Source organism: Mustela erminea, chromosome 5 (assembly GCF_009829155.1).
Source record: "Mustela erminea isolate mMusErm1 chromosome 5, mMusErm1.Pri, whole genome shotgun sequence".
Lineage (NCBI taxonomy): Eukaryota > Metazoa > Chordata > Mammalia > Carnivora > Mustelidae > Mustela > Mustela erminea.
In genome coordinates, this window is record NC_045618.1 from 42058275 (window position 1) to 42086115 (window position 27841).

Consider the following 27841-nt stretch of genomic DNA (forward strand, 5'->3'; position numbering starts at 1 on the left):
CCCTACCAAAATATTTTCCAAAGTGATCATATTTTATTCTGTGGATTTTTAGGCAGAAGAAAGAGTTGGTTTTCCATTCTTCAAACACAGAAGTTGAGTGAGAAATCAATCTCATTTTAAAAGAATTTATAACAGTAGGTACTTGAGTTTATAAAATGGTTCATTGAAACAAATTTCAAAAAAGAACTTTTAAAATGGCAACCACCTAGCTAACTGAAGTTATTACAGTTGCTTCCAGTTGTATTTGTTCTTGTGGACCAAGTCAAGACAGAAATATGCATGATCATCTATTTTTTATTAGCACCAAATCATTTTCCTACGGTTTACCTAGTGAACTCCCTCTGCTTGATTTGCGATGAAGTAAGTCTTGGAGAGTTGATTGTGTGGCAACTACCTCACTCAGGGAATTGCTTCATGAACTTAAAATCATCCATAAGGTCCTCTCAGAATGAGAATTCAGAAATAGTTCTCTAGGCAAGAGGTTTTGATCTAGGAATCGATTGAGAGCTATTGGGGGAAATACTGTTGCCAACATTAATTTGTTCAAACCTGGATTTTCAGCAACAAATGTATTTCAAGTGGGGAGGTAATTATCATTACTCCTGAATACCAACACAGTGCTCTGGCCCAGGCTATCCGGTTTCAGAGGAGAATGGCTAACATGTTCAAAGTTTTCTACTCTGAAGATGATATTTTGTGAAGTATATTTCATAGTGTACTGTATCACATGGTCCCTGTACTAAAAACAAACTACCCAGAACTGTTCACCTGAATGCTGATCTTTTATAGGGGACCTCTGATCCTCCCACAGAGAGAGGCTGATGACCAAAGAGATCATTTCAAGTAAGATAAGCAAGCCATTATTTAGCTTTATCTTTAGAATACAGTGTGTATTTTATTGGAGGGATAAAGAAAGAATGGTAGAAAATGTAGATGTGAGATTTGTTAGGTTACCACCATAATTTTGGGTGAGGATCTTCTTAAAATTAGTTTTTGTTCTTTAAGCACAGAACAATGAGTAGTTGAAGCAACTGCTCCCCCACAAAGAGGAAATCATCCTGGAATTAATAATGTTTGAGGAGCCCATTGAGTGGATAAACCACAAGTGGATTGCTAAGACATGACTATATTGTACTGGAGATAACAGTCCCCTTCCTAAGGAGTAAAAAAAAATCCAGAGGCAAAGTCAATGTAGTAAGACTCTTTTATCTCTTTCCAACATCAGAGATAAATGACATTAGAAATTTAAAAAAGGACTTTTCTCCAGCTCACAACTAGTGGTACAGTGAAATTAGAGTGCATGTTAATTTAGCAGAGGACCCCGCCAATATTGAGAGTCTAGGCTTGCCTTAAGAAAAGCTGAGGATCCATCAGTGTGATTCTTCTGGAATCCAGGAGTGTTCTCTTGACAAAAATTTCCTGCTTCCTCCCATGTTCCTGAAATCCCTTAGGTAAGAAAGTTTTTTTCTTCTCGTCTCTGGGAACTTGTATTATATTAACAGTCTCTTTTAGACCATGGCTTTGAACAGTGCTGGGCCGCATCTCCACTTTCTTGTTCAAAAGGGGAAGTGAACGTGCCCAGCTGCATCTCAGCACATCAGCAGTTACCTTCCACAGCATATTGTCTTTTCAGAGACCTGTCATGAGAAGCCAAGGCCAGCTCTGCACTGGTCCATTTGACCCAGGGGCATAGTAACAGTGGAAGTCTAATTTGGGGGGGCTAGACTGATCTTGCCTCTTGAGACAAAGCTTAGTAGTAACAGTGCCAAACCAAGACACACTGTGGTCAGGTCTTACTACGATTATTGCTTTTGCTTTTCCCCAAGAGGTTATTGACCTGACATTTGTTTTCCTTTCCAGTTCGCCCATGAGACCGTTAGGTACAGAATGGTAAGAAATCCCTCTTCTGCTCCAGTTACAGTATCCCTCTTGAAGCAGGGCAAGTTAATCCATGATGGAGAGATGAGTGTAAACCATTGTTTTTATCAGAAGGAGCTTAGGCCTGGGTTTGGCCAAAGGCCAGGAGGTGACAGATTTCATAACTCGACCTCCATTATTTCCATTAATTCCCAATTTCCTGGGATACTAGAAGGTGGTGAACATTTACAATTATATAGAACTTGACAGTCTACAAATATTTCACATGCATAATCTCATTCTTCCTCTTCTCTGAGGCAGTTGGAAATAAAAGCAGGAGTAGGGACTGTCACATGAAGCAACTTTGGGAATCAGGTCAAATATTTATTTTCTTGAGTGCAAGAGACACTTAGGTATTGTAGTATGCCTGTGGAGGAAAATGCCAACTCAGTTGCTTTTATTCTGACTTCAGGATATTTTACAATTTGGATGTCCTGACATTACTTTCAAAATAATTTATGATGAGGTGTTTTGCATCATTAAAATAGTGTGATACTTAGCTGATTTTAAATTTATTAGTTTACTCCTATATAATCTACTCAAGAGGTGATTGGGCTGGGGTAGGGCAAAGACAGCTCAGGTTAAGTCAGATTTTTAAAGTCTTTGGTATCATTTCTGACATTCCATTTTAATAATTTCCAAAGCAAACATGACAAAGTATGGTGTGCATTCAGGATATCTCCCCTCCTATACATCACGGCAGACACCACTAACCAGTCATGGCATCCTTCTTTGAGACAGCCTGAGAATCCTCACTTCTGCATTTCTGGCAGCTACAACCAATCAATAGATATTATCTCACAAGTTCAAACTTCTTTCATTGACTTTTCTGATCCAAAGGGTAGCATGATCCTTCTATACATTTTTCCTTCAGCAAATGGAAATGAATTATTTTTATTTTATTTTTTTTGAAGATTTTATTTATTTGACAGAGGAGAGAGTGAGAGAGGGAACGCAAGCAAGGGGAGTGGGAGAGAGAGAAGCAGGCTTCCCACTGAGCAGGGAGCCTTACTCAGGGCTCGATCCCAGGACCCTGGGATCATGACCTGAGCAGAAGACAGTCACTTAAAAACTGAGCCACCCGGGTGCCCCAAAATGAATTATTTTTTTTTTTAAAAAAAGTACTGTACTACACACCAGTACTTCTCAAACTTTAGTATGCAAACCAATCACTTGGGGATCTTGTAAAAATGCAGATTCTGATTTAGTAGGTCTGGGAAGGTGCCCAGAATTTTGCGTTTCTAATAAGGTGAAGGTCGTATTGATGTCAGTGCTACTGATCTGTGGACCACACTTTGAGTAGCAAGGTTCTACTAGCCCATTTTCTGGAGACAAAATATGAACTAGAAAACTATGTACAAGGCAACTCAATAACCAATAAAAAATAAAAACAAGGCAAGTGTTCCATTAGAAGCTGAAGTTTTATTATAGGATAACAGTACATAAAGCACATCTAAAATTGATGTGTTCAATGCACTTTTAATAAAGGTAATGTAATATTAAAGGTACAGTTTCTAAGTACAATATAACAACATTCATATTAGAATGAAAATCGGAGTATTTAAAAGACAACATTAAATCTCTCTTTTTTTTACAGCTTGTATTTACAAAATGAATCAAAATATTTTTTTAAATTGAGGACTCAATAAAATAACAAACAGCTGGAAAGAAGCAGACTACTGTAAGAGTGAATTGAAAAGAAAACCCAATGTAAGTGAAACGTTGGATGATCCTCCAATAAAGATCATTAGCAAAGTTTTAGTACAATACTATTTTTAGGATTTCCATAAATGGCTTGCATTTTTAGTGTGGCAGAAAAGGAGTTTTTACATACTGTACACAAAACAGACAGCATATATTTATAGGTACAGTATTACTGTTTCCAAACTTGCATGTATATTTACAGAAGGCTGAGTTTGTTACTCACAGAGTTTTGTGAAATTTGTGTGCTTAATCTTCAAGACCTACACACAATTAGAATCAGCATTTCATGTGGTCTTTTTAAACGTAGCTTTAATACTTGGTTGTAGAAGAAAGTGTTAACCATAAGGCTTGACTTACTTTATAAATTCACCAAAAAAAAAAAAAAAATCCCAGGAAAAAATTTTAATTTGGGCACAGTTGTCATTTAACAATTATCAAATGCTGACATGTGCTGGCCATTGTGTAGACACAAAGAGATACAATCTCTACTCTCAGGAAGTTTAGGATACTAAATGGTGCTTAAAAAACAAGCAGAAAAACAGGTTTCAATCTCTAAGTGAAGCAATAAGGAATGATGTGATTTGTAGTAAAAGAGATTTCTCCCTAAACTGTAGCCAATTCACTTTAAAAGGTTAACTATTAGCATTCGCTCTCATTAACCACATGATTGCATTTATAATTAAGGTAACAGCAACTCTTCCATAAAAATGGAAAATGTCTAGAATTGTGGGTAAATATGCAGTGCACGGAAGCCAATAACCATGGCTTGAGAATTTATCACCTTCAATTACAAAAAGTGCAGTAAACAGAAACATTTGCTCTATATTTATAAATTGCTCAAAAATCTTTGCTAAAGATCTTACAAATTCAGTAATATTACAGAACAATTCTAATCAATATTTAATAAGGTTAACTACATCCTTAGTTAGATATTTGATATACTTTGATTTTTAACAATGCCAATAGGTCTTGGGAGAACAGGTGAAAGAGTTTAACTAAGCTCATTATTAAATGACTTTTAAAATGAAGGTCTTTTGCTCAGTTCATGGAACTGGTTGAGGTCATATTGAAACAGAATGTCCCTTGTCAAATTTCCTTTATGGCCCATGTTCTGCCATGATAGCGGGTGTCTCCATGGTTCTCATGGCTCATGTAGGAGGGGAAAGGTTTATTCTGCCATCCAGCCACCAAGGATATTTTATATAAATGCCTATTATCTATAATAGGAAATAAGTACACAACTCTGTCAGGTGCCAATAATATAATTCCTTAGTAAGAAAAAAAAATATTACTCCATTAAACTAGAGTGTTTCTTTAGGATCTTGAAGGCCTGGCAAATTAGTTTCAGCTCAGAAGATATGGTATAAACCCAAGTAGCAAACATAAAGTAAATGCTAAGAAGTTTTCATATATCCATATTTAAAAGCAAATTCACCCTATAGATGTCAAATATCCATACTAAGGAAGTAATTTTATCCTAATTAAATACACTCTAGAATAATTTATATAATGATATTATGTATTTAAAGAGAAAAGCATGTCCCAAATCCAGCACTCTGATACAGCTGCCAGTTGGGAACAGGTAGATATATATATATATGTATATATATACAAATATATAGTTATACTCAGTGAAATTAACAAGACCCAAAGGTGGTATTGTCTAGGAATAAAAGGGATTTTTTTTTGTTCACAAAAGTAACTTATCTAGCACCACACATCAGAAAAACACAAAAATAGCACACTCTAGTTCTAAACAGCTATGTCTAAAATAGATTATATAGTAAAACCAGTATTATACAGCATATTGTGGATTTGATAAACAGATAAATATTTGCACTGAGTAGGCTGTTTATAATATAACATTTTCTTATCTATACAGAATGAAAGCCAAAAAGTTAACTGTATAGAGATGTGCAGAACAACATTAAATATTATGACTTAAAAGCAGGGACAAAGGTAAATTTGAAAGAAGAGTAAGAGAGAAAATGTTTACAGGCCATTACAAGTTCTTAAGTTAATAGTAAATAAGGAATCAATTGCTCAAGTTGAAGAAAGCAGTAAACAAGAGATTGCATTTACATGCAGATGTCTAAAATTTGTATTTTTTTAAGTCTATGCACAAAAGTCATTTGTTTTATTGCTTGACATTCAGTTATGGCTAGATTATTTAACCTATTTTTTTTTTTTTTTGTACTTTGGAAACAAGAATATTGTTAAAGGTGCCATAAAAATGGACAACATTGAAAACGGTTTGCAAATAAACCACCTAACACTGCAGTTCTTTATACATATTAAAAGCCTTGTCTGGGGTTTGTCATATGTTAAATATATTTAAACTGGGAAAATATGTTGTAGCTTGAAGCCTCCCATTGGCCCAAACATCCAATACAAAAACACATCTCCACAAAAGGAGCAGGCAGACAATACAGGTACATTTAAAGAAGCAGCCAGCTAATGTCCTAATGTTTAAAAATTTACCACTGTTTTATCTGAGATTTTAAACCACTGTGGATAAGAGAATTTTGGATTCAGGAAGATGTGTACAGTACATACAGATTTTTTTGTGTGTGTGAAATCATATTCACTATATTGCTCACGAATTATCTGCATTTACATATGCAATCTGTTCAATAATAACCAAGTTCCCAGAAATAGTTTTCATCCATATTAAAGTAATAATGAGTGAGAAAGGAAACACACAGAACACTGGAGAGAATTTAGTTGCTCTTAGAGAACAACATAATGGTATGTGCAGTGTGTCAAAGCTAATAGCAAGCTGTCTTTCTTCAGTTCTTAGAAGGAAAAAAAGCAAAAGAAAATGTGGCAGACACACTAAATGTAAACAGCAAACACGGATTCTATAGGCATCTGTTTAAAATAGTCATATGCATTTTCTTAACGCAAGACCCCATGTTATATTGCATTGCTGAAAAAACATTGTGTTTATTTGGATGGAATATTCTGTCATTCATTTATAAATAAGTAAATGACTGAATGAATGTATTTATTGCTCTAAGATCTGAGGGTCTGGTTAAACATGGAGATCCGTCTATGATATTTCCTTGATATATAAGCCAGGCTTTTGGATTACTTTAAAAAAATTATTCTGAGAGCCTGACAAAACTGATCTTACTTACAACAAATAAGCAACTGACCCAGAAGTGAAACCATTTGCTTTGTAAAGACATTGTCATCAGCCTTCTCATATCTTAAGAATAAATAGGAGGAAGGCCTCTTTAATCAAATCTGGTGGAACCTCTTTAGTAATACTAGTGTTTAGGGGTAGAATGAAGATTTGAATCATAGATTATTAGCAATAGATCAAGATTTTTCTGTTGCAATTGTATTTCTCTTAATAGGGTTCTGTTGTAGCAATCTTTATAAGTAAGACATGGCAATCACATGTTACAATATGTGAAAATGTCAATAACCTGTGTGTGTGTATGTATATATATGCGTATGTATGTATATATATGTATACATGTATAGAAGTGGAGAGAGAAAGAGAAATTTCTGCCATTTTCCATAGTCTTTATTATAAAAAACAAGGTCAAAGTTTCTTTTTCATTTAAATGACATGGAAAGTTTCCTCAAATTATATTCTGCTATGGTGCTAAGAAAATAGTAAAAGCTTCTTCTCAATGTGTATTCCAGGTATGGAAGAATCAAAGCCAACAATTATACTGAGGTTCACTGACCTCATGAAAATACATGGAAACATGAGAACGAAGCTATATTGCAAAAATGTCCAAAGTAACCCTAAGAGCTGGCTCATGGCACTGTTACATAGGTGGGTTTTTGGGTTTTTTTTTTTGTTTTTTTTTTTTGTCTTTAAACGTTAGCTCTTGTATTGATTCAAGAGATGAAAACTCGAAGTGAAGAAGTAAAAGAACTATGTTACATAAAGGGATGTTTTGGTTTGCTTCTAGAGGAGAGTGCAATGAAAATAAGTTATTTGCTGGCATTTGAAAAAATGTGTTCAAAGTTTTACCTCTTTCACTGCACTGATAGGCAGGTCTCTCATAACTGGTTTAAACAATTTTTTGCATACATGTAGATTTGGGAAGTTTCTAATATGTAATGCTATGAATTTTGAGGAAGGTAAATGGAGTATGTAGGACTGCGCTTGAAGTGATGTTCTCTATTGGTATACTGCCTATTAATTTATCTTGTGAACATACTAGCATAACTTTATACTGCTTTGGAAGTTATTCAACGTTTTAAACCACACAAGACTGAAGAACACATACGTTTTGAACTCAACAAAATGAGGCGAGAGTGAAGAGTTTACATATACACACACACACGCAGTTCTACACAGTTCACTTGTGCCTTGAGGGATAGTATTATTATCACTATTATTAATAATAAAAAACACAATTTGTCCCAGTAGTACTGGCCACCCTGTTTGAAGAGTTTTAGAAGATCCCTGAGCACATCGTTTCTGACTCTTAACCCCAACTCCAAAGTGATAGGGCTTCTATTGTTGATATCAAGATGGATTGTCATTCACAGTAAGTCAATCATAAGGTGCTTATTTACCCTTTTTTTTTTCACCAATCAGCACAAAGAACTGTCAGAAAATAACTTTTTATTATTATTATCTTAAAATAATAGCACTGGAAGGACACATGATTTAAACAATAAATGTTTGAAAACAGTGGCTTTAGGATTATTATCTGGCTGCCCCTCAACAATAACAAGTGATTCAATCGACATTCCTTAGCCAAAAACAAAAGGCCAAAAAAAAAAAAAAAAAAAAAAAGAAACCAAAAAAACCAAAAACAAAAACCAAAAAACCAAAACTGTACAAATATGTATTTTTTCCCTGAGGGATCAAGGTACACCCGCAAGTGCTCTATGTACATATTGCACTAGAGAGGAATGAAGAACATGTGCAAAAAAGCAACAATGAGAGAAGCTTACATCCTACTTAAACCTTTTCAATAAAGATTCTACTAGGTTGTTTTGCATTTTGGAATGTCGGAACACAAACAGCTATTCCTTAGTCTAAAACTAAAAACACATATTTCTACTATGGCACATTCAATGAAATAAAAAGTTTTCCAAAGACAGATAGACAAATTCCATCAAGAAAATAATACAAAGTTTGTTTGTTTGTATTTTTTTTTTTAGAAAATTACATTACTTTCTTTCTTTGTTTCACATTACAAAATCTTTTTTTTTTCTTTACACAAATCACATTTTATTGCAGGAATATTTCAAGTGCCATCAAATATTTATAGAAGGGTTAAAAAAATAGAAGTCTCTCTAAAGTGGTCCAGACAAGGCTTTGTATAGAATAAATCTTTTTTTTCCCCATCTTCTAGTTTTGATTTAAGTATTTTGAATACATTTTCTTTTCCATTGACACTTAGTAGCCTAGAAGCGGTCCGACACACACACATCATACACACGAAAACCACACACACACACACACACACACACACACTCTCTCACTCTCTCTCTCTCTCTCTCTCCCTTCTCACCTGGCCCTCAGCCCACCCCCCTACGCTCACAGAGATCTGGGTATCCACACTATAAAGAACAACCAAACTTAGAAGCAGTGTCTTAAGTTATATTTTCCTTAAGTTAGGAAGGGTGAATTAGGATGCTGAAGACTTTTTAAAAAATCCATAGCTTTAACACAAATTAGGATGCTGAACACTTAAAAAAAATCCATAGCTTTAACACAATTTGCAAACTGTCCAAAAAAGCACTTTCATCTGCACTTTTGTTTTCATTGTGACCAAGGCCAGGTTCTTCAGAATATAATGCAACCGTCTGACACCATTGTAACCAAAGGTATTCAGGCTTTGTACAAAAAGCCTTATGTACCCTCTATGGAAAAACTGTATTAAAGGCATCATAGGAGCTGGGATAACAATGATGTGATTCCAATCTTTAAAAGACTACTGGATATTTAAGTTTAGGAAACTTTAATTATAAGAACTCTTAACAATCACTGTTCTGTATTACCAAGTAGTTTGTGTCCTCACACAGGTGTTTCTGTAAGAAGAAAATAAAAATGCAGAGTTTTTCACATCCTTTTCTATACTTCCATTTTTTTAAAACTGAATTTATTGTTTAACTTCAGATCCCAACTTTGATCCAAATCATAGTTGTTCCCTCTGTTCACTGAGCATGCCTCTCCTGCTCTGTCCCTACGCTGCCAATGTATTTTGCTCTTCCTCACCTTGCTTTTCTTTCAGAAAGACCTGGTAGCAGCATCACGTCAATGTACGTTGGTTTATTCTAAAAGCAATGTCACCATGGTGTGACTGAGATTAAGCATCTTTTTTTTTTTTTTGCATTTGGTACATGCAAAGTCCTTTCTGGGAAAAGGAATTTCTTTTAAGCTCAACATTATGCTCTCTCTCACCCTTAGAGAAGTTCAGTTAGCTCTTATCACTTCACAAATGGACACTGGAATTAGGTTTAGTTGCTCTTTAATGCGCTAGCACCTGAGGCTGGTCATATTCAGAAAGCTTTGGTTAAAAAGAAGTTAATACACTTTAATAAAACCATCCCCAAATTTAGTGACTCAGAATGACAAAAAACAAAAAACACCCCCTCTCCAAAAAAGACCCAACACATTACCCGCCCCCCCACAGGAAAAACAACAGGAAAAATAAATGGACAAATAAATAACTGAACTAAGCTTGGTACTCTTTTCAGAGTATAAATACTATTGATCTTTAAAGGAACTATGCTTATTTAAATTAAAATTTTGATTTCACCCTTCTTGCCCAAATATAAATACTATATGTTTAGTTTACCTCTCTATATAAACACTCACATAAAGTTTAATATACTTGTAAGAAATTTAAGTAGATATTACTCTCGTCTTCTACTTATGGTTAAACCCTTACTATATTTTTGAAATAAAAATTAAGATGTTATTTAGGCTTCATACACACTTCTCTGTGAATAATTCCTTCCTCTTTTCCAAATCCCTCAAGAAACAAGTCAGAAAATCAGTTGGGGTTAAACCCAGAGTAAATGGCTCTGGGATGCCCCTGCTGTGCTCCACCTGACATTAGGAGCCACAGTTCCTAGGGAAGATTCAGGAAGAGCCTGGGGGTAGAGACATTTTTTCGGCTATAAAGGGCTGCCTGGAAACTCCCACCATTATGCTATGGGATATTCCCTTTTCCATATAACCATGGTCCTTCGTGTCAGACCAGAAGTTTGAATCCCACCCGACTGACTAAAATCATCTTCTAAATGCTGACATTTCCAAAGGGCACTTATTTTTAAAATATGCACACTTGTATATCAGACTGTTCATTTTCCCTTCCCCCACTGGGAGTTATTAAAATAAAAAAAATGAAATTAAACAAAAACATTCAATATTTCTCACCTGAACACAAAAGCCAAACATTCTTCTAAATATTTAATAAAATAAATTACAGTCCACAGTTTTCTATTGAAGATAAATACAAGAGTAAATGTTTGCGGCTAGCATCAACTTCACTTTGAATGCTTAAAATATTTAATATTTAAATAAGAGAAACCGGTTCAGTGTTGCATAACTCCCTCGCCCTTCTCTCCATTGTCTGTGAAATATGGAGAACTATATTCTAGAATTATAGCGTCTAGAGGCAGCTAGTCTAGAGCTAGGTCACTCTGAGATACACTCTTAGGGTTCCTAGTTTAGACCAAGAACATAGGCATTCACAAAGTAAATGTTTCATGTCCTCACATGGGGAGTGTGTGTTTGCTCCAGATATAATCTTTGGGTCCTTCTTATAATAAAAGCTGAATTCCAATAAATATTTGGGTTACTGATTTATCCTCAAAGCATAAGAATTCCAAGTTGAGAATGAGTCCATATATCTACTGAATTGTATGAAATGAGCCTCCCCTCCCTCCCCTACCCCCATGAGGTGGCACTTAAAAAAGCTTTTTAAAAATAACGTGCATGATGGTATAAGTCCATAGCACCAATCGACCATTCAACTTTGTATGAAGCATAAACACATCTATCCTTGAGCTTACCAAAAAGCAAAGTATAATTTAGGGAGAATTCCGTTTCTAATACCAAATGAAGTGTAAAAAAAACAAAACAAAACAAAACAAAAACAAACCAATAATCCACATCATGATTTCTAGATATGACCAGCCAGTCTTTTCAAAGTAATTTGTAAACAGCAGCATAAATACCTCCTGACGTACCTTCCAAGCCTTCTCAGTTAAACTTGTGTTTCTGGTGCACATGCGACACGACAGTGAACACGCTAGCATTTCATTTAAAGAAAAAGGTGCAAAATGAAAGTGCCTTATCAATTCAACAGGAAAAGCTACACCAGTAACTACATTTTATATTAATTAAAACAATATATAAACAATATCTCTTTTAGCTATATATAGTCTTCATGCCCATTTACCCTGTAATATATTATAATGCTATTGTTGCTAGTGCTATGGACCCTTTTCATGCCATCCTGCTGACTGGCAATAATCGGTGAAAAAAATAAAAACTTCCTTCATGAAACAAAGAGCAGGTTGTGCAAAGTCATGCCGCCACCTCCGCTATGCACACCGGGCACCGATTATTGCCGGACTCTCTGTTGTTACCGACAGATTGGTGACTCTGCAGAAAGTCTGTGGGCAGTGAGCTACAAGAAAAGGAAATCCTCCGACTTTAGTACCCTCCTTCAGTTGTAAACAGAGGTCAATGATCAAGAAGTTGAGACAGAAAAAGGGTCCATATCTGTAGGCATAATGGAAATCATATGCATGAGAAAAACAAGTTCAACTTTTATTTGTTTTCATTGTTTCCCCTCCTTTGCCTGACCCCGATCACCAAAAGATGTGCAGTGTGTTGGCGCTCCAGGTCTGTGCAGGGCCATATAAAGTGTCTCGGTTAATTTTTTTTGTTGTTGTTTTTCATGGTTTATACTTCAGACATTCTAGAAGTGCTTAGGTGATACATTTACCCATCAATTTGCATTGCTGGCTCAAATTCTGAAGTGAACAACTCCTTGTATAATGGAGGAAAATGAAGTCGTACAATGTCTGGGTATATTGCTTTAAATGCCATTAGCTTTTCTGTATGTCGTCCACATAAGGCTCTTAATGTAGACACCTTGCATATTAACTGTAAGTGGAAGAAAGGACACGTTGTGAGGAAAGAACAGACATGAGCATCAAAAATCGGGGAATCTGGATGATCTTTACAACGTTGTTTACAAAGGTGAAACACACTCGAAGCGGCTTCTATGATCTTCCAAGAAGGAAGATTGGTAAAGACAAATTTTAGGCATGTCATAGAATACCAGGTATACATTAAATACAATTTTGAAGACAAATAATACAATAACCTGAAAAGATGTTTATAAGCAAAAGTGGCAGAGTTGAGATAAGAACCCAAGCCTCTCACCTCCTTCTCCTACTCCAAACATACTTTCTGCTCTCCCATCCCCAACCCTGTCCTCCACCGCTGTGGACAAAGAAGATGTCTGGTGACAGAGAAGAGAACAAGGAGGCAATCATGGGCAGATGAGGTCACTGCAAATGGAGATGATGGCGTCCCCTACATATTTTATGCAGAACCTGTACTAGCCAACTCCAATGACGACAAGTTTCTTTCTGGAAAGACCTTTGCTTAGACAAACCAATTCTGGGTCTGAGTAAAAGGCTCAGAAGAAAGAATAGTCAGAAGGCCTGGAGGGAAGTCTCAGCATCAACCGTTTAGCAGTTGAAGACAATAAAACTTGAAACAATGCTTTTTAAAGTCCAAAACACTGTACAAACGATGTATTATTTCAATCCTAAGAAACATATGTGACCGATCTTGTCCATGTGTTAGGTGCTCTCTATAATGAAAGAACTTAATTGTATCCTTGCACTGGGGCAAGATGGAGAAGAAGGTAAGGGTCTGGAGGGTTCTTCTATTTTCCATTCCTGCCTCCATCTCTCATTGAACGGGTGCAAAATAAAAACAAAATAGCAACTAACCCTCAACTTCCTCTCTCTGACCTAACTTAGCTATCAGAAGAAAAGAAAAAGCAGGAGAAGAAACCCAAACCCTTCAAATCAATCTTCTTGAACAACTAAAATAGTTTTAGAAAGAATACGGCTGATTTTCGAAGACCGAATACATACTACTAGCGCAAGCACTGAAGAATATTAGCATATTTTAAATTGACATCCTAATTATATTTTTATTGCAAAAAGTAATAATTAGCAAAAATGAAGCCTTATGCTTTGAATACAGGGTAGTAATGGGAAATAGACGAAGAAAATACAAAAGTCACTTTCTGTTGATTACTAATGAATGGAATGGAAATAGAACTAATATTAGAATATGTGATTATCCTGCTTGTTTTAGTCCTTTATAACTTCCTCCTTCTAAATTCAAAGATTCTTTCTCTAATTTATATCAATGTAGAACATTAACTCAGCTTTATGCACAACTTAGATGGAATAGGAGGATTTCCAGAATGTATTAATGCTTAAAAAAACTTTTTCTACCATTGCCCTATTATTGCAGGACACTTCACAACCAATGATTGTAAGTAGAACTTAAGCTGAATTTTGACCCGACCAAGTTTCTTGAAATGGAGATATCTCTTTCTTTTCAGTAGCCTCTTGCTTATGGGTACTTCTGGGGGCTGGTAAGATGACTTGTAAGGTGGCTGGCAGCAGGACCTGTGGCAAGGGATATAGTTCAGGCTATGCCAACCGCATTACCCTTCCCTCTTACCTTTGTTAGTATTCCATCTTCTCGGTGATTCTTCTGCAGGACGTGTTGAAGAGCTAGCTGAATTTTCTGTTGCAGTTTTTCAATTTTTACCTTTTCCTGCAGCCACGAGCGATCTAAACATGAAAAATGATACTTCGTAGTGTTTCTCTTATGTGGTATTGGGACACCCCAATTCCTCTGGACTCTTAGACACAGGTTATTATGCCACAGTGGAGAATTAGAGAACAATAGCCCAGTTTTACTCCATGCTCAAAATTTGCTCCTAAAGCAGTGGAAAACTGATCTACAATAGAGTGGTAAATCTTTCCATTTTTACTGACACTTTAAGGAGGGGAAAGTCCTCTCCTTCCAAAAGGATAGATATTTAAATCTACGGCCACACGTAAGGGCAAATGAAACTACCACGGGTGCTTAAATCTTTCTAATAATTACATTTCTGGATGAAATACTCATAGCAATCCTGCTAGCCCTTCTGGCAAATAGGAAAATTGCCTTAGAATCCAAGGCAACTAAGATGGTCAAGAGCACTCCAAACGATTTAACGGTTGTTAATTCAGCCTTTATGTGTAAGAATTCCAAACAGATGACAGTAAATTGGCAAAACAGAATATACCCAGGAGGCAGTACTGGTTGAAAACATAAATTAAATTTGGATAAACTTGTGGATGACATCCAGATAAATCTTAAAAAAAAAGTAGGATGTCTTAAAAACCATGTTGTCTTGGAGATACGTGTTAAGAAGGGCAACCCTACTCTACCAGAGCATTTCTCGTGATATCAGGAGGTTAACTGTGGACTGGGTTTTACTCATTTCTCATTTCTTAAGATTTTGTCAGAATGGCACGAGGTCTTAAACAGGTAATGTGTGTGTGTGGAGGGAGGGGCGTTTTGCTGTTTGATAAAACTTAAAATTAGATTTAATAAGGGTGGCAACCTCTCTTGGTAGGCACCTGAATGTTCTAGAGCCATTAAAACTTATGTACCTTCTAAGAAATCTTTACCTGAACACTTTTTAAAGCATTGCATTGTTCTTTGGTTATCTTACCTGCTGACATTAGTACAAATGCAGAAAATAACGCAATTTCATCTTCAGTCAGGTGCATAGAACATAAACTCTTTCCAAATTCAAATACAAAGCTAATAAAGTCTTCACAACCTGCCAAGGTCAAAGACAGTTTAAGATTTTGGTTACTATTTTGGAGAAAAACATGGAATAAGGTGAAAAGGGATCTAGTAGTTGAAGATCCAAGAGGATAGTAATAACATTTCTACAGTTCAACAGTTTAAAATCTTAAAAGAAAAATCTGTTCAGCTATCATCACTATCACCACTGTCCTCACCATTCAAAATATTGAGAATGAACTTTTGTTGCAAGGTTAGCATGTTATTAGGTACCACTCTAAGAAGTTCCTTTGGGAACCATATTGCTCACAACAACTCTGGGAGGGAGGTTTTATTATTGTTGTTATTATTATTATTATCCCATTTTAGAGGTGAGTAAACAGACCTGGAGAGAAAAATGACTTAAGTTTATACAGGTAGGAAGAAACAGCCTGATATTCAAAACCAGGCTGCCTGAGTTTAGGACCCGCAATCTTTGTTTTTTTTTAAGATTTTATTTATTTATTTGACAGACAGAGATCACAAGTAGGCAGAGAGGCAGGCAGAGAGAGAGGAGGAAGCAGGCTCCCTGCTGAGCAGAGAGCCCGATGTGGGGCTCGATCCCAGGACGCTGAGATCATGACCTGAGCCAAAAGCAGAGGCTTTAACCCACTGAGCCACCCAGGAGCCCCTTTAAGGACCCGCAATCTTAAAAACAGAGTCTAGCAGCTACAATCCAACTGAAACATGACATTCACTGATTTTTTGCTTTCTACTCTATTTGATCTAAGCCACCCTTAAAAATTAGAACAAATGACACAGTATGGTCGTAAAATCATTACAGCTATTATAGAACTAAAAATGTAGAATGTGAAAGTCTTATTAATAATCCATTCTCAAAAGATTGGTTAAGCTTGGGGCCGCCTGGGTGGCTCAGTTGGTTAAGTGTCTTGCTTCCAGCTCAGGTCATAACATCAGGGTGTGGGACTGACCCAAAAGCTGGGCTCCCTGCTCATCAGGGAATCTTTTTCTCCCTCTCCTGCTGCTCCTGCCCCCTGCTCATACACACTTTCTCTCTCTCCCTCTCTCAAATAAGTAAATAAAATATTAAAAAAAAAAAAGGATTGGTTAAGTTTGGTATCTACTCTTTTAGATTTGCATATTATATATACCCATTTAAATGGTAATGAGCTTTCCTAAAGTATACAGACCTTCTGTCATTTCATTGTTTTTATTTATTTTTCTTTCTTTTTTTAAATTTCATTGTTTTTAAAATCACTTAACAACTTTATCTTGGATACTGTTTCATTCTTCTTCATGATTATATCCCACTTTATTTAAATTATAGAAATCCAAAATAATTTTTATAGTCTATGTCAGTTTCACTTAGCTATACTTTATTTCTTTGATATCTACATTTCATTCTTATTAATGGGTTTTATTTGAGAAGTACTCTTTGCTTGATTTTATGCATCAGATTACATCCTCTAGTTTCTCTGAATAATTCATCCAATGAAAATCTTAAAATCTGCAAGGGAACTGGAAGGTTAGACAATATAAATTTCTTCGATTACAGACTAGATAAAACAAAATGCTAAACTTTCCAATGTACTATAGACAAAAACTGTTTGAGCTGTGTGACTTTTCTGCAGTGACTATAAAGTAACATAAGCATAAAATCCTTTAATTTTTGTTTCCAAATAACAGTTTCCGTTCTGTTCAGTAAGCTCTTTGGCAGGGCTCCCACACTTTCCTACGGCCCTGATTTAAAGACCGAGCACCCAGATTTCCTTACCCAAGGATTTGAAGACATCGGGGCTAGCATATTTCCCATCAAAGTACACGGTGTTGTTCTGAGAGTCGAAGGCACGGCACATTCTGATAAACACCACCTCTAGAGAACCTAAGTGAAGACAAATTATGTGGATTATCTTATTGTGGTAAATATTTCTCTACTGTGAAAGCCCTAATGTAGGGACCCCTTTCTGATTCAGTGCAGCCACAGGGCCAGTGGCTCTCAGTCACATCAGCTATTTATTATTATTTTTTAAAGATTTTATTCAATTGAGAGAGAAAGAGAGTGAGACAGAGAGAGTGAGACAGAGAACACGAGTAGGGTGAGGAGCAGAGGGAGAAGAGGGCTCCCCGCTGAGCAGGGAGCCCAATGCAGGGCTCGATCCTAGGACTCCAGGATCATGACCTGAGCCGAAGGCAGATGCCAACTGAATGACCCACCCAGGTGCCCCTAAGCTCTCTATTTAAAGGGGCACAGATTACCAGCATAATTAAAGATTTATGCTGAAGCTAACTATGGCCAAGCTAACTATGCCCTATATTCCTGAAGAGAGGCGGGGTTACAAATTACTCCTCTGGCATTCTTCTGTCTTGCAGTAGAGTCTCAGAGTTGCCAGGAAAACGTATTGATTCATATTTATTAAAACAAACCAGAGGGACAAACCGTAAGAGACTCTCAATCTCAGGAAACAAACTGAGGGTTGCTGGAGGGGAGGGAGGTGGGAGGGATGACGTGGCTGGGGGACGGACTGGGGAGGGTGTGTGCTATGGGGAGTGCTGTGAATTGTGTAAGACTGATGACTCACAGACCTGTACCCCTGAAACAAATAATAGATTAGAGGTTAATAAACATACAAACAATAACATAAACAAACAAACCAAGAAACCAGGGGTGTCCCTTTGAGTTCCACAGAGAACATTCCTAACAACTTACTGTTACCTCCCAAGGGTCTGGAGTGGGTATCCTTCAAATTAATTGTTTCACTCAGAGGAGAAACAAAATGTTTTCCACAGATAGCTCAAAAACCATTAAAAAGGACTCAGTTGCTGCTGAAGGAACCTGAGCTATTATTATTGGGGAAAAACTGTTCCCGACACCTTCCTTACCCAGCATTTCTTTAATAGGCGGGTGAAAGCAGGTTAGGAAGAGATCTCAAAATTCACTTGCAAAGCACATACCTGCTTTGAGAAGCACAATTTGATCATTTTGACACAGTTCCATAAATCCGTCAATGCGTTTGGCAAACTCCACCACATACTGTATAGCTTCTGTGATTTTGATGGCACACAACTGCCACATCACCTCTCGCTGCTGCAGAGGAGCAAAGCACAGCAACACACATGGTCACCCGTATCCCGGACACAGGGGTTTTTAACTGCCCCTATTTTGTCAAAGCCTTCTTTGGAAATGGATTAAAAAAAAGCTAGAGGATTAAAAATCAACATTTGGGTTATAATGATTGCTTCCGAGTCCCTTCTCGTCTCCTCTGATTCCTCTGTTACCATTTTGGCGGTAAAGGGACGGGGGAGGATGTTATAAGGAGGTGCAACTGTGAGTCCGAAAAGCAGCAGATGCCACTGCTTTACCCTTGGGCCTCGGAGAGTAGCACAGTAGGATCTTCTTGTGAGCAATTATCTTACCTTGGGGAATAGAACACCATTTTACTGGGGGCAAGGTAGAGAAGGGGAGTCAATTACATTTATCGTGCACCTGCTTTGAGCTAGATGCTGTATGACATCCTTGTCTTATTTCATTTTCCCATTTTCCATAAGTGGTCATAAATTCTTAGAGGTTTCACAGCTAGAAGGTGTTGGAGCCGGGATTCAAATCCTAGCATCTCTGACTCGGAATCCCATTTCACATGCCCTGTTTCTTACTGCTTTCTCGTTTCCCTTTCTAACAATACTGGCTGACTGCTGGTGTTACCTGCTGTCTCAAAGGCAAAGTGATTCCTATCCTGTTTAATTGCTTTTGTATACCCACTTCCATTTAGTTACAAGGGGATATGGATCTTAATACTATTTCCAACAATATGATGGGGTGAAGGAAACACTGAATTAGGAGCCAGGAATCATGATCTAGTCCTGATATTTTCACTCTCCTGCCATACGCCAAGGGATGCTAATATCCTCATATGTTAAATGAAGGGGAGGATTAGCCTGAAGAAACCCTGTTGCCCCTCCTAGGCCTACATCTCTATAATTATTGGGGAAAACCACAGCATCTCCCTTTACCAAGGCAGAATGGGTAACTGAAACTTCCCCTTCTCCAGCCCTGCCCTCCCATTCTGGTGGCTTATGGAACAGTGTGTAAAGAAAATGGCAAGGAGCAGCACCGTTTGTCGGTTGCACATTGCTAGGTTCAGACTGGAGTTATGAGAATAGCTTCCAAACCTTTTGCACACATCCTCTAAACCTCTGAGGCTGAGATTATTTTACGTCAACTTCCAGACCTTGAAATCTTCCACCGTGGTATCAGGACAACTCTCAATTAATTCGGGCTTTTGGACACTGCTTCCTCTACCCCCCATTGCCAAATGATAGGAGATACGTGTATATAGCCATCGGCCTGAGAAAATTTGTTTGTTATTGCTGGAATTTCACACACTTGCACCTCAGAAAGACAACAAAGTCCCAAGTATATGATCATCTCTAAAATAAAGATTTTAAACAGAAATCTGATATCTGATGAAAGACAGTCACTCTCTAGTCTGTATTCTTCAACAGATGTCCTGCATAAACACCCTTCCCACTCTTGTCTCAAACCTGGGTACAAATCTTCAGAGTATATACCTTGTTTTGGTAGCTCTCGATCTCCTCCTGCAGAAAGGTCTGCCACGTTATCTGCTGGAGCTCTTCTCTCAAGTATTGGCAAGTTTCCAGATGTGATTTAGATATATTCTGTGCAAGGTGTTCTAAGGAGAAAACAGGAGATCATAAACATGAAAAGCCAAGCTCTTCTCCAGATAATCAGGGTTTTCCCTGCTTAACATTTGGTTTAAAAAGTAACAAGTAAGAAAATAAAGGTAAATAAAAAGTAACAAGTACAAAGCAACATGCTGAACCAGTTTCAATCATCTTTATATTTTTAAATAAGCAATTTGGAACTATTCTATATTTTGGAACATGAAGATGAAGGACAGGCAACGCCAATACCTAGCAATAAGTCTCGGTGACTTCAAAGACCCTCCTGACCTTGACCTTCTTCTGTGGCTTTACACCAATGTCTGGGAATGAACAATTATTAGCCCAGATAGGTGTGGGAAATGACCAACACAGCCTATTCTTGGCATTTTTATGAAGAGACATTGACCTGGGGAGGATTACTCTTGAAAAATTAGGAAATAGTATGCTTTCGTGAAAACAACTGTTATTTCTTTTATTTTGCCAGCAAACAGTACAACAAGCATTACTGAGGGCCCATTATGTCACTATATGTAGGGGGGTGGTTAAGAGATGGACTCTGGCACCAGAGAGCCAGTGTATGAAACTCAGCTCTTGTACCTACCAGCTGTATGATCTTGGGTATGTTACTCAGCCTCTCTGTGCTTTGGTTTCCTCACTTGCAAAATGAGGGAAACAGTATCTACTTCATAGGCCTTGCGAGAATTAAATGAGTTGAGCGCTTAGAACAGTGAGGGTTACCTAGTACACACTACGTAAACATTTGTTCTAATTATACTGGAACGTAGGTAGTTTGAGGATATTAAAACAACTAGATGCCTAAAAAGTTTCTCTAGGAACTTATAATCTGATGAACATGTATGGGAATACTGAAAGGACAATTCAAGACATTAGACAATAAAGCATCAACTTGAATTACATCAGAAGATAAAATAGAGAACAGGTTCTGTCATGGAAGGGAAAGATAAAGAGAATTAGAGGATGCTTCTTGGCAGGAGAGAAACATCTGAAGTGGACCCTGAAGGAAAGGGAAGATTTGGCAGGCAGTGGACAGCAGTGTGAAGAGGCGAGCTGGTTCCACATTCTAGGGATGATAGATGAAGGAGCAAATAATGGCATTCATAGGGGACAGGCAGATGTGTGATAAAGTGATAGCACCCAGGGGCGCCTGGGTGGCTCGGTGGGCTAAAGCCTCTGCCTTCGGCTCAGGTCATGGTCTCAGGGTCCTGGGATCGAGCCCTGCATCGGGCTCTCTGCTCAGCGGGGAGCCTGCTTCCCTTCCTCTCTCTGCCTGCCTCTCTGTCTACTTGTGATCTCTGTCTGTCAAATAAATAAATAAAATCTTAAAAAAAAAAAAAAAGTGATAGCACCCAAACAAAAGCATGAGTAGGTAAGGGTCCACATTCTGGAGAATCTCAAATATTAGGATTAAGGTTTGGACCTGCTTAAGGAGTCAGTGGAATTATCTAGGGGGAGCTGGCACACAGAAGGCTGTATGTGGGGCAACAGAACAAGCAGTTTTGTGACTGGTGGACTCCAGCAGAGGCTGGAGCTGGGAGTACCAGCGAAAGGCTGCTGCAACCCGTGTGGGCAGGACTAAGCGCTTTAGGTAGGTCAGTAATAAACATTATGGAAGGGAAGGACAATGCAAGTATTTTAAGGGGCACTGACAAGATTCCATGAATATGAAACCATATCCCAAAGGGATCTTCTTCTAGGGTCCTGATTACATAACAGGAAAAGCCATTTAAAAGAATGGTGCTGAATGAAAACTTGGCAACACTAGTAAGAGGGTCTGTTTGGAAATTTGTCACTGCTTTCGGCAAACAGATTCAGACTTGTTTGTGTGAAAACAGAGTGGGTTCACCTAAATGAAGCTTGAAACTAGAGTCTCCTTAGAAACACTGAAACACAATAAATCTTAACAGCCCTATTTGGCAGCACACAGGCATGAACACAATATAAATAAATACCAGGAAAATAAAACATAAACAGAAGAAAAAAATTAAAAGAAAGAAACAGAAAGACAGTGACCAAAAGAGGGAGAAGCCAGCAATTTATGTGTCTTAGAATCAGTGATGCTTGTGGAGAGAAGGGGGCAGTAAAGACGAAAACAATGAGTCAGAATCAGGAAAACAAATGTGTATATAGTAAACCAATTTTTGCAGATACTAAATAAAATGAAAATGAAGTGTTTGCAGGGAAGCTGGGGGATCCTATGAGGTGACGAATGGTAAGAAGCACATAGTATTCCCTTCCAGATCATGCTTCTTTTCCAGTTAATATGGTCAGCATCTTACTTCATCTTAAAAATTGTTCCCATCCACCCCTACCTATTTGAGCCCACCTTTGGGAAGACAGACAAGGAATAGCGTAATGTACATGTCATACCAGTAGAGGGCAGTGGCTGCATTCTCACCAACCGCCTTTGATTACAATTCACAGTTGATTTGGCAAGTGTAAGATTTCAGACACTTTACTATTTTTAAATCTCCATTTCAGCAAAGGACAATATGGTCAGACTGAGCAAAAGTTAAGTTAGTGTGGTCTCTTAGAGAAACACTCTGGAATAGTGAAATACCATGGAACTAGGCGTTAGGAGACCTGGTTTCTGGTCTGTGCTCAGCAGATAAACTCACTTTGTGATGGACAAATCAGTTCATCTTCCCAACCATGATTGTTTTTTCAACACAGCTAAGGTCTAGGTACTTCAGATGGAATTTCCTGACTTCTGAGTTAGTCACAGATTTTCACAGTGGAAAGGAACTTTAGATAGTCCAGCCTCTCCTCAGTAACACCATTAATAATGTTTAATAGCATTTACTACGTGGTAGCTCCATATATATATATATGTATATATACATATATATACATATATATCTATATACATATATTCTGAATATGTATATTTTCTTCATCTTCATAACAATTCTGGGAGGAAAGTGCTGGTATTATCTCCCTTTTACAGATGATGAAACCAAGTGAGGTTAAGTGACTTTTTCAAGGTATAATAGTGGGCAACTGGCAAGTGATTGAAACATACATAATTTGGGGCCAGTCTGTTCTTCATCATTATATTCTGTAAGTAGGGAAACTACAGCTTGCAGAGGTACATGACTTATAGTGGGTTACACAACCTATAGCAAACCTAGGACCACAAAACATATAAGTTGACTTCTTGACCAGTGCTTTGTCCAATAATCACTTGACTCTTCTACAAAAGGCTTTAGTTATCAATTATAGTGACATGTGCAGTTAGCTTTTTTTTTAAGCGAACCAAGATTATTTATCTGGAATGTATATTTCTGGTACTAATTGTACCTTAAGGGCAAAATTTCCTAGCCAGGAATGCAGATGTATTGCCACTAAAAGTAATGGATTGTAGACACTATTATTGAAAGAGAGAATTGCGGTTAAGATATGTCAATTTACAATTTATTTTCCAACTGTATAATTGGTTTCATTTGTTTAAAATCTGATGACAAAATTTTGCCTAAAATGAAGTTAACATCATTAAAAAGACAGAAAGACTGGAATCACTATATTGTTCACCTGAAACTAATAAAACTCTGTATGTTAACGTACTGGAATTGGGGGGAAAAAATAGCAGGATTTGAGGCCCCAAAGGAAATACTAGGAAACCCCAGATAGCTTTGAAGAAGGACCAGCAACATCTTTGGCCACCTCTATGTTGCTCAATTCCTCCAAATATTTTGTACAGGTAAATGGGAAAGAAAATTAGAATCCAATTATATTCTTTTTAGACAAATTCTTATTTAGTTTTGGGTTTGGGACTAATCCCAGTGATGAATTAATTTTACTGATCCAGAAAAATGCCAAAAGACACGTAAAAAGCTCCCAATTTAGGAGAGCATGGAGAACATTTGAGGGCACAGGGCTCCCAGACTGCAGTGGGAGATGTAGAAGAGACACTGACCAGACGGCCCAAGAGGCATTGGCTTTTCCATTTCTGGACCCACTCAAGTATTAGTACACGCTTAGCCAAAGGGCCATATTTAAGGGCAATGCTTTGGCTAAGCCCTATGGATTTATTTTGGGGCTGAACGTTTGACAAGCAAACAGGACAGATTTGCTAGTATTTATGATAAGGTGGAAGCAAACTGAAAGTGAGCCAGGTCATTTTTCATGATATCATGTCAGCTTTCAATCAAATCCTTACTCATTTCTGAAAATTTTACTTTCATTACAGTTCTGCTTAAGTCGCGGCCAACCAAGATTTCACGACAAAAACGGAAGGTTTTTGTTCTAGTTCAAGAAAAAAATATCAAACCTACCTCTGCTCAGCTTGGCTTCTAGTTCAGAGGTTCCTCTGTTAATCAAAAGAGCTGAAATCCACCTTTAATGCTGTTCAGTGGTTAAAGACCAAGCTTAAAATGTCCCTGCTCTTGAGGATTTAAATTTAGACCCATAAAGAGGTACTTGTGTAAAAACCATCAAGAACATTCAATTTGTTCTATTTGGAGAAAGATTTTACTGGAAATATAAATTTCACTTAAAAAATGTTTTATGGAGTACAGAGGTGGAGAAACCATCTAAAGAACACAACTGTTATTTCTGTGAACTAAGGGTGTCTGTGCTCAAGTCAGAACCTGCTGGTTCTTTTCCATCTGAAGTCTTCATTCTCTCCTCGTGTTAAGTTAGTCACCTCCACAGCAACTAATTGAAATATCCCAAAGGACTATAACCTTGTGTGAGGAGTCACGGGGAGGAGCACGTCACATTCTAACACTGCAAAGTTTCTTATCCAAGTTTCTCTAATAATAGTGTTGGACCTAAAAATCGATCAAATGTTGTAACAGGGGTTGCTAACACAACTTTCTGTAAATGGCAAGTCTTCCAGTGTCTGTGTTCTACCAACATTTCTAGGTCACATCTCCCAAAAAGCAACAATGTCACACAGGATTAAGGAGATGTCAGATTTGTTTGTTTTTGCCTGGTGAGTTTTCTATGAACTCTATCAGTTTTGTTACCAATATCCATCACCAAACAATTTTGGAAAATAAAGAAGCCAATTTCCCTTTAACATTCGTAGGGTTGGAAAAACCTAGATGTCTACAGGAGCTGGGCAGCGATATAAAATGGGAAGACATGTCAAGGTGTTAGGGCTTTACTGGTACCAATTGGTTGTTGCCATTCACCAGTGCTGGCCCAGTAGAACTATGTCATTTTCCCCTTCTCACAAGAAGCTGAAAATCTGAACTTTGAAGCAGGACTGTCTAGGTTTAAAACTTTAGCAACCAGTTCAAAAATATTTAAAACTCTGCATGGGTCCAAAACTGTGTATGGCCCAGGCCCAGTGGGTGGGCTGCCATTTCTATGACTTCAGGTGTAAAGCAACACCTGGACAATAACTAAAGGAAATAATGAACAAAGTTAATGGGGTCATTCCCTGAGTTTACAGTTTCTGTGGCATTTAAAGGCTGCTTCAAGTTCACGCTGCCCCATCTCTGATACGGACAGGTCAACGTGTTTCCTGGTATGCGACAGGAAACAGGACAATCGAAAGCGAGGGGGCACGGTGGAACTTTGAAGGGGTCCAAATAGTAGAGGTGAACTGCTCTTCTAGTATCATTCTAATAATGTAACTCATTAGAGGAAAGTCAAACACATCCCATTTACTTGAAAGGGCAGAAGAGACGCGTCCCAATGGACACGTGGAGGCCATTACCTAATTCTGCCATGGACACAGTTGGGGACGTCTCTCCGTTGGTGAAAGAACAGTAGGGAAAGAAGCCTGATGCTGGTGTGTAGTCACATATTGGTTCTGGTTTGATTCCATTGATATCAAGACCTGACTGGTCTGGGGAAGGCTGTATGTCCAGGTAGAAGCTGCTGACAGCAGAGTCTGCCTTGCTTCCCTCCGGGGTGTGCCCGTCGATGTAGTTGCTGAGGTCCTCATGAAGCTCGGTGAGCCCGTTGGCCGAGATGTTGTAGGTGGGAGTCAGCGGCTCGGCCTCTCCAGGCTGCTGTTGGTGGTCTCGCTGCTGCTGCTGCATCCGGTGTTTTTGTACTTCTGCGTACAAGCTGTCTCTTTGCTTTTTTGACATCCGGCCAAATTTTACAGCTGGAAGAGAAAAGCCAGACCACACCATATACAATATGCTTTTCTTTATTATTCTCTCCAGCATGCGTTGGGGGTTCCTTTTAAGTCTCAGACAATCTCAATCAAAAACCACATCGCCACAAAAATAAGGACATGATCCAGAGGTGAAAACGGTCCCACCCCACACAGGCTTGCTCCACATCCCAGAGGAGCTATGTTTCAGAACCAGACCCAGGACTGGTGCAAGGGCAATGACCACGTATGTCCTCCTGCTGGCACATAACCCGACGCTCAGCGGGAACCACTGATGTGTGACTTGATGGGCTTGTGTGTTCTCCGCCCATGCCGCTTACCTTGACCACCTCTTTCTCTTCCCAGGGTTTCAGACTGATGTGCAGGGATGCAGAGTCATGGGGGTACACTGAGGCACAAGCAGCTGAACCTCAACTTCCATTCATTTCATTCATTCATTTTTCCCTCCTAATCAAACAGCCAAATCTGGGGCTTTGCTGTGAGACTGCAGCAATGAAGGCCTTTGCAATTCCCTGATTTTTATCTCTGAGTCTACATGACATAAGAATCCCTCACTTTCCTCCTCCTGGGTCACGCTGAACCCTGTGGAACCCTCAGGCCCACCTTTAAGTGACTTTTTCTCTTCTTATTTACCCTCAAGTAAACAGAGTATCAGAATCTGGGGAAGAGCAAACACTGTGTAAATTTCCCTATTGGGCTAATTTGTGTTCTCAGTGTTTCTCCTTGTGATGTGTCCCCATATTTAAAGTGGAACAATGAGTGTAGTACCTTTCCTGTTCATTCAGAATCCCAAATGCTCTCTCCTAAAACGTGAGATAATTGATAAAAGAACCTTATGATTTCCTGGTCTGAACTCTCTCACTAACCCACGGTCTCTCAGCCCAATTCTCTGTATGCAGAGAAAGCCTCAGCTGGAAGGACAAAGACCCCGTAGTTGATTATGGTCACATTTATACCCGACTGGGTGGATGAACTCATCTATTTGACCATCATTATAATTCTACGAGTCTAGGGGCAGGAGGCCAAGAGAGATGGAAGTTGGGAACCAGAGACAACCACCTGGGAGATTTGTGTCCTGCCAAGGAGAACGTGCTGTCCCTTTACACACAGGAAACATATGAGTGGGATCCTGATCAATTTCCAGAGTCCACAGCTCCGGTAACAAAGTTGGGGCTGGTTAGGCAGCAATCAGGCCACTCTAGGCTCGGATTTCAGGCCTGTCATTGTACACGCCCCAACATTCACATCAAGCCCATAACATGCCTTGCTACCTCTGTGCAAAATCTCCAAGAGGCATACTGAAGGTACCCCCCCCTTTTTTTTTAAAAGACTACTCCAGAACTCCCAGAGGGATTGACAACCATAGGTGAAACTCATTCTGCTAATACTCTGAATTGTGTTTTAACTTTTGCCTTAATATCAACAAGAGTAATTATACTATAAATGAAATGAGAGGGTCAGTTCTTGAGAAAACACACACACAACTAAAAACACACACACAACCAAAAACGCACACACAACCAAAAACGCACACACAACCAAAAACACACACACAACTAAAAACACACACACAACTTGTGACCTTAGCATATAAGTTCATATATAAGAGA

At 38.2% G+C, this 27841-nt stretch overlaps 1 protein-coding gene and 1 long non-coding RNA gene across 8 annotated transcripts in view; one reads left to right on the top strand and one right to left on the bottom strand.

Moving 5' to 3' along the window:
• The first annotated feature begins 3049 nt into the window (after positions 1 to 3049).
• LOC116589818 overlaps positions 3050 to 27841 on the top strand; it is a 36188-nt gene continuing 11396 nt past the window's right edge. For 3 of the 5 annotated variants that reach the window (XR_004285409.1, XR_004285410.1, XR_004285408.1), the window contains exons 1-2: positions 3519 to 3627; positions 7279 to 7414. This is a non-coding gene — a long non-coding RNA (uncharacterized LOC116589818). Of the gene's footprint in view, positions 3628 to 7278; positions 8390 to 24344; positions 25830 to 27841 lie in introns of those variants that run through there. The other 2 variants (XR_004285411.1, XR_004285407.1) reach the window with 2 other exon arrangements.
• The window catches only part of RORA (RAR related orphan receptor A), a 706076-nt gene continuing 685674 nt past the window's right edge, over positions 7440 to 27841 (bottom strand). For all 3 annotated transcript variants that reach the window (XM_032341460.1, XM_032341461.1, XM_032341462.1), the window contains 7 exons: positions 25824 to 26219; positions 20024 to 20145; positions 18410 to 18542; positions 17232 to 17339; positions 15381 to 15491; positions 14336 to 14448; positions 7440 to 12727 (listed from right to left, as the gene is read on the bottom strand). In XM_032341460.1, coding sequence (XP_032197351.1) covers positions 12563 to 12727; positions 14336 to 14448; positions 15381 to 15491; positions 17232 to 17339; positions 18410 to 18542; positions 20024 to 20145; positions 25824 to 26219 — 1148 coding nt within the window. In that variant the 3' untranslated portion in view covers positions 7440 to 12562. The remainder of the gene's footprint in view (positions 12728 to 14335; positions 14449 to 15380; positions 15492 to 17231; positions 17340 to 18409; positions 18543 to 20023; positions 20146 to 25823; positions 26220 to 27841) is intronic.